Below are 13,921 nucleotides of genomic sequence, written 5' to 3'. Positions count from 1 at the left end.
ATAAGTCCATCACCATAGGGAGATGAAGACCATGTTGGGCAACCTTCCGTTTCTCGGTCATCTCAAGCCAACGTTCCCGGCACAATTCCTCATTCTTCTCCACCAATGCTGTTCAAATCACTGGGCACTCCAAAGTTTCCAAAGTAGACATTGCCAGAGTGTAGGCATAGGAATTATGTACAGAAACTATAAACTGAGAATTAACTGATGCCAATGAAGACATGATAGCTAGAGTGTTGAGTGATTATGGGCCTTTTGTGTACATTTTGTCACTAAATGTGGTAGATTTTTAACCAGCAAAACAGTGAGAGTTTTCTGATTTGTTCGCATGTTTTAGGTAAAGAAGCTGAGACATAGAGAGTTAATCACACATGGTACCAGGAATTGAACCCTGACTTTTTCCCCGTACACCAGTGGTTTTCAAATTTTAGTGTATATGGAGTCACCTGGAGGGCTTTTTAAAAAAAATGGATTTCTGGGTCTCATTTCCAGAATTTCTGATTCATTAGGCCTAGAGTGGGTGTATAGCGGGCAAGCATTTTCATTTCTAACTAGTTTAAAATCATGTATAGGTGGCTGTTTTGAAGAGAAATTGCCGTGTAACCCTCTCCCTTCCCCTAAATATTATGAGTCTGAGTTATAGTGCCGTATGACGAAGAGCACTGTCATGGGAATTGGGAGTCCCAGGTTGCAGGCCCAGCTGTGTGACTAATTTGCTGATTATTCTGTGGAAATCACTTCACTTCTTTAGTCCTCAACTTCCTTCTCCATCCTAAACTTGGGGATTTTGTTAGGTACCTGTAGGGTCCCTGTTGGCTGCAGGCCCCCATGACTCACGGCCTTTAGGCTCTTTTGTCACCTGCTGCCTGTCAGCTGCTGAATGTAATCTCTTGCTTCTTGATGCACCAACAGAGGAAGAATAAAGAAGGATACCAGGGTCGGGGTGGGGGGGACCTTTATTCCTTTGGAATTTCCCCAGACGTGTTCCAAGAAGAGTTATGTCATTGGAGCAGTAGATAAGGGGAACCCCACATAACCACACATCTTCCCTCACTCCCAGGAACCTCCTTTCATGGACCAGCCAAGTGCAGTCAAGTTTCAGAGAAGCCCAAGCAGACCCTACAAGGTCCAGTTTAGTCTCTCTTCAGTTAGCCTGAAAGATGTAAAACTTTAAAGACATCTACCTCAGTACTTGATTGAGGATAACAGCTAAATTAGAAGGTGGCAGAAACAATGTCCTTTTAAAAAAAATAACTTAGAGTAATCCCTAAAGCATTTCCTTCAGGGTTAGGCTGGGAAGAGAAAGTTTAGCAAAATGAACCAGGGCGGAAGAAGAAACTCCTGAGGGCCTTGCCTACTGACCCCGTGTCACCATTGGCCACTTATGCTGAGGGCAGTACGTAAAGGTTTTTTTCAAAGTCTTAAGAAACATTTCCAAATACTTATTCAATGTTGGGTACTTGGAGAAAAGGGTCCCTTAATAAAATAAGTTGAGGAAAACTGAGAAAACCAGTTTTCTGCGCTTCAGAACTCCTCAGAGCGTTTCACTAACCAGGTTCGTGCTGTGCCATCAAGGACCCAGGTGCTTTCCATCTTTCCACTCAGCTCTCCTCTGTGTCAGATTTTATCCTTCTCCTGAAGGTAAAAGGGGGTACAGCAATTTCAGGAGTCACACCCACTCCAGGGGCCCCCAGCCCTTACGTCTCATGGCCAGGGTGGCATCACAGACCAATTACTACATCAACCACTGCTGACAGGAAAGGAATGCCGCTGATGGTCAGGGAGTCTTCCAGTCGTTCTAACCTCCTGGGCTGAGAAGGGCCACTGCTTTCCCATAGCCCAGGATGAAATTTGGGGCCAATAAAGCTGAAGGGGATGGTTGTCAGGTAAGCAACAAATGACATCAGCACAGTTACAAAATTCAAGATTTAAGTAAGTGTTCGAGCAGATCTTTACCACTTGTCAAATCCCTCAAGTTCTCCCACAAGTCTGGGATTTCAAAGCAAACAGTGTAACTGCTCCAGTGCTGTTTTCTCACCCCATCCCATCATTCACCAAATACCCACGATCAGTGAGCAAAGCATGCATGCTTTCCAGTGGCCAAAGTCAATTCTCTGCAGCTCAGTGAAAGAAGTCACAAATGCACGAGTCCCATTGGAAAGAAACTGTTCTCCAGTGTGCAGAAATAAGCTTCAGAGAGTCGCAAATTCTGTAGAGAAACAGACTGTGTGATCACGACATTTCATGGTACCTTCTGGCAGAGCAGCAGACCTGAACGTGCCCCAGTTCTCTGAATGAGGAGTCACTATATAGTTAATCCCAGAAAGGTAGTTTTAATGATTTCCAGGTAAGTCAGTTGAAAGCAATTTGGCCCAAAACAATTTAGCTAAAAGCAGTTTGGTTGGAAGAAACTCTCCAAAATGTTAATCAGAAATGAGTATCCTTAGTCACCAATATTTCAGTGATTGAATGAACAAATTGAATTGTTCAAACAGAATGAACAATGTTCATTGGCTGAATGAACAAATATGGGCAAATCCACCCACAGACAGCCATGGTTGACTCTTTTTTTTTTTTTTGACTTTTTTTTTAATAGACCTTTATTGGAGTATAATTGCTTCACAATGCTGTGTTAGTTTCTGTTGTACAACAAAGTGAATCAGCCATATGCATACATATATCCCCATATCCCCTCCCTCTTGAGCCTCCTTCCCACCCTCCCTATCCCACCCCTCTAGGTCGTCGCAAAGCACCGAGCTGATCTCCCTGTGCTATGCGGCTGCTTCCCACTAGCTATCTATTTTACATTCGGTAGTGTATATATGTCCATGCCACTCTCTCACTTCGTCCCAGCTTACCCCTCCACAGCAAGCATCATGCTCAATGGTGAAAAACTGAAAGCATTTCCACTAAGATCAGGAACAAGACAAGGATGTCCACTCTCACAACCCTTAGTCAACATAGTTTTGAAAGTCCTAGCCGCAGCAATTAGAAGAAAAAGAAATAAAAGGAATACAAATTTGAAAAGAAGTAAAACTGTCACTGTTTGCAGATGACATGATACTATACATAGAAAATCCTAAAGATGCCACCAGAAAACTACTAGAACTAATCAGTGAATTTGGTAAGGTTGCAGGATACAAACTTAGTGCACAGAAATCTCTGGCATTCCTATACATCAACAATGAAAAATCAGAAAGAGAAATTAAGGAAACACTCCCATTTACCGTGGTTGACTCTTGGTAAGTGGAATTGTGGGTTTTCTTTCGTCTTCTTTTGCTGGCTTGCATTTAATCATAAAACAGGTGGAGTAATGATTTTATCATAAGCATTGCCTTTATAATAAGAAAAATAAAATGAAAGGATATGGAATGCCTTGGGATTTTCCTTCTTTAAATTCTAACTCACTTTACGCCAATATGCCAACTACGCTTGTTTGGCGGTTTTTCTATTTTTGTGCATAGGAATGAAAGAGATTTAGTTCATTCCAACTAGCCCCTTCATGTTGGAGAACACAGGGCAAGAATAGTTGGCTGAAAATAATTTAGAAATTTTAAAAAGCAAAAAAGTAGAAAACAGCAGAAATTTTAAAGCTGAGTTTTAAAAGCTGCTTTAAATGCTTTAAAAGGGACAACAACCCCCATGTTGCATCCCAATTTCCAGTACTCAGGTCCACCAGGAACCAATATGCAGGGTGTTCATCAGGTACCCCAGGCAGCAGAGAGCGTGAGGGCGCACCCTGCAGGTGTGGGACATAGCTATCTATACATAAACGGATCTAATATAATATATTCTGTTTCTGTCAAACTGGTTTTGGTCTGATTATAGGCTGTTAAGGATCTTAAGGAATTCTGAATCCAGTGCAATAAGCCTGGAAAGTCAGGTGCTCTCCTAAAGCTTCTGGGGAGGGCTTGTTTATGGCAAACACCTTGTATTTCTTGAGTTTCTATTACTGAACAGGTTGTTCGGCCTCCAAGCTTACCTCCAGGGTAATATTTCTAAGTTGCTGGCCTGCCTTTAATTCTTCAGTACCTCCTTCATTACTGATTGTTCTTTATACTTGGCCTAGAAGTCCCCTTTGTAAGGAAATCTTCCCTGACTCACTCCTCGCTCTAGGAACCCTCTCTCTGAGCTCCTGCTGCACCCTGTACACCCTACCGCTCCTGTACTCACACCACCTTGTCACCGTACATGATGTCGTGTCATCCAGGATGCAACCACATCTCTGTCATCCCCAATAGACTGGGACCTCCCAGAGGGCAAGAACTATGTCCTGATTTTTCTGTATAACCATTGCTTAGCACAATTTCATGTTTATTAGGTGCCAAGTTAATTTTAGTTTAATCAATGAATGTAAGTTCTTCTGAAGTATCATTGTAAGGTGCTGCAGGAAACACAAAGGTAATTTAGACTATGATTTAGAACCTTATAGAACAGTCCTATTGGAGAGGCACAGTCTAAACATACAAGGTAAATGGCAGAAACGTGTGGTATAAAATTAATAATAAAAACAGATAACATTTCTGTACCATATACTAGGTGCCAAGTATGCATCTGTGTGCTTTTCATCTAGTAACTAGCTTAATCCTTGAAACAGCCCTCTGTATTATATAGATACACATATATTTCATGTTATAAGCATATTACATATATATGTGTGTGTATATATGTGTATATATATGAGTGTGTGTGTATATATAGATATAATATATATGTGTATATATATATTAAAAAAACAGAGGGCCCAAGATTAAGGTACAAACACATACCATGTTGAGAGCTTCCTCAGAGTCCCCTCATTTCTTTTTAAAAACCTGAGTGGTCATTAACAGCCACTTCCCTTTAATCCCAGCGACTTAGCCCTAGTTTGGCTATTGCTTAGTAGAACTTTATCAGTACAAATGAATTTAATATTAGCTTCAAGTTTGTGAAAGGTCACTGTTGGTACCCCTTCTGCTTTTACTCTAGTTAGAGATGTTGTTTAAATTATTTCAGTGGGAGATTTGAAAAGCCTAAGCTACTCTTCAGAATGTTCCCTGGCCTAGAAAATCCAAATCTAGAAGTTCATCAGGATGGCCAAATTATAGTTAACCACCCGGCCCCCAAACAAACAACATGGCAGCTTTAATGAGAAAGTACACTTACTTCTTCAAGGTTTCTTTTTCCTCCTTTTGATTGGAATTCTTGAGTTTCTGTATGTGGAATTATACAAGAGTTTTGTTTTTGGTTTTGGGGGGTTTTTTTTTTGCTGTTGGCAACTTCTTTTTTTGATTAGTTATAATGAAATATGAGAGATGAAATTCACTAAGTAAACAATATTGTGAAAGTGAATGAGAACAACATTAATTTTTGTTGCTCATGTAGAATTGATGTAGTTTCATAATTGATTAGCTATTTTAAACACGATAGAAACCCTTTGTAAGTGGACTATTTAAAGAAAATGAGAGCCAATTCACATCCTCAAAACATAATCCAATAAAAGCCTATAGTATGCTTAACATCTGGCTGCGGTGTAAAACGATGCCCCCAGATTACATTTTGACCTTGAAAAATTAAGTCCAAAATGAGCAGAGGTAGCATATTGACTTTACAACAGTTTATCCCAGCAGCTGTGCTGGCCTAGTTACAATCTAGCATGGTGACAAACCATTTAATAGCCAACCCTTTCCTTCCAGTAGTGATCTCCACAGAGGAATTATAGAGTACCTTGGGAAATTATGCCAGTAATATTCATTAAGTGCCCACAGTGGCAGAAACTGAAGAAAAGAGGTTCAGTGAAGCCAGTGGCTCTGCTGAGAATAATCTGGAACCCTGACTTTACCTCACTGATCGTTGGCAAGGCCAGGCTTCCTCTCGACTGCATGAGGCAAAAGACCCTTCCCCATAAATCAGTTGCCTTCCACCCAGAACACTGTGATTTATAGGAAGTTTTCTGCTTCTGTGGGAAGTTAATCAAGTGTTTTCATTGCATCCTTATCCCCATTATGTCTTTCATTTTTTAATATCTTAAACCAAAACCCAAACGTTTCAGTGACAATATAGATGGGTAAATAGCTCGCTTGCTAGATACACACACACCCTAACATTGTCGTAATATTTTCATTGTGTATTTCAAAAGAGGTCAGCATATTTCTCACATGTACAAAAATTCCTCCTGTCGAGTTATATATGAGTTGATAATTGACCTCAAACTAAAAATGTGATGTTCTCTGTCTTATCAAAATATGCTAATTTTATCCAAATTACTAGTTAATGCTGTATGCCAGAATCATCTACAGAAAGACACCAGAGAAAACACCATGCCAGGAATATCTCAGCATAAAAACTAGCTTTCATATTATTCTTTCATAATAAATTAAATATTTAGTTTCTGCCACGTTTTTTGTTATTTGCAGTAGATATATTGAACTAAAACAGTGGGGAATCTTTACATGACGAATAAAGATCTTTCCTTTTCCATCCATCAGATATTTTCTCAATGATTTCTGACTCCAGTGGGGTGATGGTTTATGGACGATACGATCAGTTCCTGCGGGAAGTTCTCAAACTACCCACAGCAGTGTTTGAAGGGCCTTCATTTGGTTACACAGAACAGTCAGCTAGATCCTGTTTCTCTCAACAGGTAGGAGAAAACTTGTTTAAGGAAGTGTCTCTCAGTGGCTGCTCCCCTATGTGTCACTCCCAGTCACTACTTCTTCATGGTAACTTGTAGTGTATCTTCCAGCTTCTGACAAATGACCTCTGAGTCAGTAACTGAACTCAACACATTTGGATAATAATAGTAGGTGGTGTTTCCTGACCATGAACCAGGCATCATGCTAAGTTCTTTATTTGCATTGTCTAATTTAACCCCTACAGCAACGCTATACCCTCGGAAACGTTGTTACCACCACACTATCGAAGGGGTTGAATTGTTACTCAGCCTCACATGAAACATGAGTCTGACCCAGCACCGAGCTTCACCAATTTAGCAAAGGAGACAAGAAAGGAATCACAGCATATGCCCCATGCCATCTGGGAGGCCCTGAATCTTGCACTACATTGGGGCTCAGGGGAACATATTTTAACTGGGGCTGGTACAAGTCAGCCAAGGGAAGCTGCTTAGTTTGGGGGACTCTCCGTGTTTATAGCTCTCCAGTCGTGTGGAAAATCTACATGTCTAGAACTATTCTTCAGCACAGCATAGTGGAGATTTAGAAATCCAGAAACTGAAGATTTGTTTACAATTTTTAAAAATCCGATCTAACCAAGTACGTCCTCTAAAAGGATCCTTTAAATAAGAAATCAGTGCTTAGCAGCCACTGAAAAGCTGCATTTACCTCCAGCTAGTAAACCTCATCTGTCTGTTTACTTGGCGATCTAAGAGGTCAAAGGTGGTGCCTCGGGCATCCCTGTAGGGCATGGATTTATATAGAATTATAAATGTATCCATACATTCAATAAGAGAAGGGATGTCTTGATACTTTAAGTATCAAACTCTACTCCCGCTGGCGGGGTGGGGCAGGATGGGGTCTCACCCAGGAAGCCTTTCTGACCTTCCCCACGCCCTCACCCGCAGGCTGGCTTAGATACCTGGCCTCTGTCCCCAGCTAAAGCATACTCCTCTTTGGAGTTCCCTTTCCCTTTCAAGTTGGTGACCTCAGAATGGATCCATTCACCTAAGCCTCCTTCTATACAACTTCTTCACCCAGAACTTCTCATCAATCACCAAGTCCTACTGATTTCACCTTCTAGAATTTTCTCAGATCTCTCTCCTCATCATCCTCGATTGCCTGGCCTATTGCATTAAACCCCAAACTGATCTCTCTGCCCCTGGATTTACTTGTTTGTTTGTACATTTGTTGATTTTAAGTAGTGCATTGTAGAATCCTCAGGAAATATACTAATGCCTCAGAATATTTCTCATTAAAAGTCAGCCAGAATATTAGGACTTTTTTAATCTAATAGAATTTATATATTCAAAAAAATTATATAGGATGTTGCCATTGCTCAAAATTCCTTTTGAAATATCCTAGAGACTGCCCATTATATAATCTTTCATATACCCTCAATGATGAGAAATTTATGTATGTGGAAATCATAGTAGCATTTCTTGACTTCCAGTAGTGATTTTTAGCCAGTATGATGAATGGTCAAAATAGATAAAATCATGTGAAGTACAAAAAGAGGCAACACTAATAAAAATAATAAGACCAGTTTATTTTTGTGCTTCATAAACTGGCTATAGCAGCAGTTCGAATGACGAAATTCCAAAATTGTTTTAATTGCTTCATTGCAAAGCCGCCCCAAGTGATTGGTTTGAAACACAGTACTATTTTAGACATATGAATTGTAGTAGCTTTTGAAAAAATACTGTCTCATTACTTATACTTTACACAATTTATCTTTTAATTATAATGCTAACAACAGCCCTATAAAAAGCTTATTTAGCATTATGAGGTAAAGCTAAAGCTGTAAATATCTACCAATAAGAAAACATTAATAGAAGGGTACCAAGACAGTTGTTTGGTGAATTACAAGGACAAGTGTAAGGTTTAAGCCTTGAAAAGGCACTGTAGCTCTTCAGCGCTGATTTCTTATCTAACAATATAAAACTATCCCATCCACCTTGATATTCTAATTCAAAAATTTAAATAAAGTAGTGATTTTTGCATGTACATTTTTTGTCATTCATACTATGAAAAGATCATATATCAATATAACTTCTTATTTTTTCACTTTGAAAGAAACTTATAGGTAAAATACATTTCTTTTCTGCCTCAGAAAAGCCCAGGATAATGACACAGAATCCGACTGAATTGTAAGAAAAGATTCATAAAGAAAGTAGAGAAGAGAATTTTTTTTTAATTTAGAGTGTTCTTTTCTAACAGGGAAGGATAGCTCCCTCCGAACAGGATTCACTCCTAATCTTGTATAGCAGAACCATTCACATTAACCACAAAATATTTAGTCCTTACGGAAGTTGAGGAGCTTTGAAAGGGAAGCTGTTCTACAAATTTAGAAGACTGATACGGGAATTGTCGAGTGTGCTGTGATGTACTATTGGGTAAAATTTTATGGAGAATGTCTACTCTCCATCTTTCCTCATCATTTTCATACTGTCCCTCATGTATGAAAATGATCCCCTCAGAATTGTTTTATTCCTTGTGATAATATTGACTCAGCCTCAGTGGAGATCATCCAGTCTTATGTAGGCTTAAATATAAAAAGCAATTAATGTTTTAAATTCAGAACTAGTTTCAAGCTCTGTTTCTTTATTTATTAGAGGTTAATTGAATGTCTTGTTTCTTCTATCTCAAATGATATTTACATAGCAGGTAAATTAAGATTATTCTTGATTCTAAATTTTTATGGGTTTTTTGATGCAGAAAAAAGTCACCTTAAATGGCTTCTTGGACACACTCATGTCAGATCCTCCCCCACAGTGCCTGGTCTGGCTGCCCCTTCTGCATCGACTGGCAAATGTAGAAAACGGTGAGTAGTTACTACTGAGGCAATTTTTTTAGCCTTTTTTTTAAAAATTGAAGTATAATTGATTTAAAATGTTGCATTAGTTTCATGTGTACAGCACAGTGATTCAGGTATATATATATATATATATATATATATATATATATATATATAAAAATAATAAAATATATATTATTTTCCCTTATAGGTTATTACAAAATATTGAGTATAATTCCCTGTGGTATACAGTAGGTCCTTGATGGTTATCTATTTTAAATATGGGAATGTGTATATGTTAATATACATATAAATAACATATATGTACATGTTAATCCCAAACTCCTAAGGCAATTTTTTTCATTACCGAAATTAGGCTATCAAATCTATAGTTATTAAGCCAAGGTCATTGTTTTAGGGAGGCCTATTTAGTAGTTCTGAATTTTAATAGAACTAACCTGTCTCCCTCATCAATAAGGCCTTATAGGTGCACTGCACAATTAGGACTGTCCATTCTAAAAATTTATTAAATCTCACAGTCTACCTCTCAGTTACAAATCAGGTGTGGCTTAAAAACTTACTGTAATGGGAAGAGAACCTCAGTAAGGAATGTGACATTTTCTAGTATTTGTTTTAGGTATGAACTTCTACTCTTGGTACACCTGGCATTGACTATTTCTTCCTAGGCACTCCATCAGGAATAGGTGGAGGAGATAGAAAAAAATTGGATGGTTGCACCTTGCTAATCTTTAGTCATATGCTCCAAATTGTAAGCTTTCAGTGGTTGTAGTTATGTAAAAGAAATGAGTAATGTAACTTTTGTCATGTGCTTTTGTTTTTATAAAAGCAAGTATTTCTATGTTAAAGGTAATTACTCTTGGCATATCCAAACTTAAATATAAAATACAGTCCAGAGCAAGGTTTAAAAAAATTTAAACATGGAAAAATTCATTGCCTCCATCTGATCTTTAGATGTTCTTATTTACTGTTTAATTTAACTCTGGGAATTCTCTAGCCTTAAATAGAAAATAATTTATCTCCTATCTCTTACTATAATCTTAACTTCTACACATCCCTTTAATATACATTGGGGTTAAAGTTAGCTTATTTTAAATTCCCATTTAGAACATCTGGCATCTGCCCTAATTATCTCCCTTAGTTAAAGTTATAAATCTATCCTGTTCTGCTCATGGAGAAGATTTAAAGAATGAACTTACTAGTTTCTCTGTAAGCACTACCAATCACAGATTTTTTTTTTTTTTATGCTTCTTATTCATATGCTAGAGCAAAGAGCAATCAAGGTCCAGATCATGCAGGATGAGTTCATATTACTGTTTTGCAGTTTAAGAACTAGTCATTTTCCAATTATAAACTTGTCACTTCATGGCTTCTCTCTCAGCATTTCCTGTTGCAGGAAATGAGTTCCTTAGGCCCTGTCCCAGAACAGTTGTCCCTAGATTCAAGTCTCACTTCAGCCTTTCCCAGGAGGCAGAAAAAGGGAATATGATGCTGGTTCAGAAGACAGTGTGTTCAAAACTGGTTATGTCTTTGTTTTTACAATTTACTTTTCATCTTTATTTATTTTTATTTGCAATATTTTCCCTGGCTGGTTAGCCAGAGAAAAAGTTTACCAAAAGCATGAATTGTTCTTATTGTTGTTGATATCTTTAGGTCATAACATGCAGTTACTTGGATTCAAATCTCAAATATTTTACCTTGCCTGCTTTATAATTCAAATTTTCTGCCACAGGAAGTTGTGTCTCTTGAACTATCTGACTTAGAACTGTATTCAGACAACTGATTCATCTCTTTGGGCCCTATCCATCTGCCTCTCGGGAAATAAAAAAAAAAAAAAATCTGTTAAACAAAAGCAGTGTCACTCATTAAATAAGCCCATTAGCTACTCCATTTTTTAAAAAGTAACTCAATTCTCCCATCCAGTTTTTCTACTCTTCTTCCATTTGCCTTTCTTTCTTCTTCCTCTCCTCTTCCATTTCTCTCATATTTGCTCTCAACCCACTGGGCAATCAGCTGTGTTCATCCATTGTGCTTCTGAGTCTTCCGTGAGCTGTGCTGATCTCCTGGAGACAGAGAGCATTTGGGGGAAAGGCGAGCCAGTTTGGGTAATTTATAGTCTCGTAGTATAAGGGACGGGAGTAAGGAGAGAAAATGGAAGTACAGAGATTTGCCCTTAAAAGAACCCCTATCCTCCATCCCCTTCTGTTTCTCCCACCTCCACACACATGCTGGAAAAGGGTAGTGAGAGTCTAGGAATAAGCTTAATGCTTCTCTCGGCGAAAACTGACGATCATCGGAAATCATGGCGCACAGCAGAAAAATGCAATTCTTGTCGGACTGTATTTTTCCTTCTTCTGGCTCATACTTTTGTTTTCTTGTTTTTTTCTTCATTAACTTGCCCCTCAGTCTTCCATCCAGTTGAGTGTTCGTACTGCCACAGTGAGAGTATGATGGGATTTCGCTACCGATGCCAACAGTGTCACAATTACCAGCTCTGTCAGGACTGCTTCTGGAGGGGACATGCCGGTGGTTCCCATAGCAACCAGCACCAAATGAAAGAGTACACGTCCTGGGTAAGGCAAGGTCCAGGCAATACTTACAGTTGGATGTGTGAGTGTCGTCCAGAATGCAAGGGAACGGCAAGCATGGTGACTGAATCAAGCGACACGCTTACCTTCTCCTCTCACATTCCCTCCTTCCCCTCCCACTCCCCACCTTACTGGGACCTCTTACTTATTGTGTCTGAACCCAGTGTAGCTTCCTAAGGCTTAAAATATAGGAAGACTCAAATGATATTACTTCTTGGAATACAAATAATTCAGTACCGATTTAGGTAACAACCAAACAGCAAGCACCTTCTGGAACATAATCTCATTTTCACAGTAAGTTAAGGTTCTTTTCAAGTTTGGGGGTGGTTTGTGGGAATCGCCTAAAAATTATTGTTAGTTAGATTCTGGAGTTGTCTTAACTGCATGACTGGAACATGAAGGAAAGACCTGTGAGCGTGTGGGCTTAAGGATGCTGTTTCATTCTACTTTTTTAGAGGAGGAGGAGATATTAGAAAATCATCTTTTCATGAGTAGTGCAAGTGACTAACTTGCTGGAGGTGACCTGTAATACTGACCTGCTAAAGGTGACCTGTCCATGTGATGAAAGTGTTCTCAGGAGCACATGGCCCTGTGTCTATGGGAGGAATTTGACTCCGTGAGCTTGCTGTTCAGGTGGTTTACAGTTTGCTGACCTCTGTCTCAGTTCAACTCAAAGACCAGATCCAGTGATGTTGTTCTGGTGCTTCTGTAAAAGTATTGCTCTATGTACAGATTATTTTTCGTGGAATGTGCCATCAGCCCTGCCAACTCCTTTTGGAATAGTTGTATCACAAGAAAATGCAGACTTTTTAGAAGCATTTTTTCCTCTATTTTAATGTGTCTCAAATCAACCTATAGTCTTTACTTAAAGAGTAACTCATTTTATTTTTACAAAGGTCTTCAGATATGCATTTTAATTGAAGTATAGTTTATTTACAATGTTGTGTTAGTTTCAGGTATACAGCAAAGTGATTCAGTTATACATATAAGTATAGTACATATATTTATTCTTTTTCAGATTCTTTCCCATATAGGTTATTACAAAATATTGAGTATAGTTCCCTGTGCTATACAGTAGGTCTTTGTTGTTTATCTATTTTATATATAGTAGTGTGTATATGTTAATCCCAAATTCTTAATTTATCCCTCCCTGCCCTCCTTTCCCCTTTGGTAACCATAGTTTATTTTCTATGTCTGTAAGTGTGTTTCTGTTTTGTAAATAAGTTCATTTGTATCATTTTTTTTAGATTCCACATAGAATTGATATCATATGGTATTTGTCTTTCTCTGTCTGACTTACTTCACTTAGTATGATAATCCCCAGGTCCATCTGTGTTACTGCAAATGGCATTATTTCATTCTTCTTTATGGCTGAGTAGTGAGAATATACATTTTAAATCAGAATGTTCTTTCTAGAAATTATTATTGGGAACTGATATTCAGTGCAAATATATTAATTGTTTAGCACATGTCAGATTCTGAGTTCAAGTAAGAGTTCTTCACTAAGGCATTGTATACTGAAGGCTTGATGCCATTCAAATGCCACCCATCACTACTGGCTATATCACATGCTGAGAATAGATATACTAGCACAGATCATGAAATACAATTTAGTAAAGAACGCTGGAGGAGATACTTTCTATTTTCTTATTGTCAGCGTATTACCAATTTTCAAATATGTTTCTATTCCAAGTCCTAGAGGGTTGGTGATTGTAGCCTAATCGTTTGTAATTGTTGTTTTATGTAAATGCTAAAGTCAGGTAAGGAGCCTTTTCTTAGGGGTTTTGAACTCTGCAATTATATGGCAGGACAATGTCTTTACAGAGTAGGATCAGACTCCTCACGAGGACAAAGGAGCCCCAATGTTT

At 38.4% G+C, this 13,921-nt stretch overlaps 1 protein-coding gene across 14 annotated transcripts in view; it reads left to right on the top strand.

Annotated features, from left to right (window-relative positions):
• DTNA (dystrobrevin alpha) overlaps positions 1 to 13,921 on the top strand; it is a 391,329-nt gene that overhangs the window by 313,462 nt on the left and 63,946 nt on the right. For 10 of the 14 annotated variants that reach the window (XM_029231332.1, XM_029231333.1, XM_029231331.1 and 7 more), the window contains 3 exons: positions 6,468 to 6,622; positions 9,369 to 9,474; positions 11,872 to 12,038. In XM_029231332.1, the coding sequence (XP_029087165.1) occupies positions 6,468 to 6,622; positions 9,369 to 9,474; positions 11,872 to 12,038 (428 nt within the window). Of the gene's footprint in view, positions 1 to 6,467; positions 6,623 to 9,368; positions 9,475 to 11,871; positions 12,348 to 13,921 lie in introns of those variants that run through there. The other 4 variants (XM_029231339.1, XM_029231338.1, XM_029231343.1 and 1 more) reach the window with 3 other exon arrangements.

The sequence above is a fragment of the Monodon monoceros genome, unplaced genomic scaffold (assembly GCF_005190385.1).
Source record: "Monodon monoceros isolate NGI ecotype Baffin Bay Population unplaced genomic scaffold, NGI_Narwhal_1 Super_Scaffold_1, whole genome shotgun sequence".
Classification (NCBI taxonomy): domain Eukaryota; kingdom Metazoa; phylum Chordata; class Mammalia; order Artiodactyla; family Monodontidae; genus Monodon; species Monodon monoceros.
This window is presented reverse-complemented; position numbering and strand designations above follow the sequence as displayed.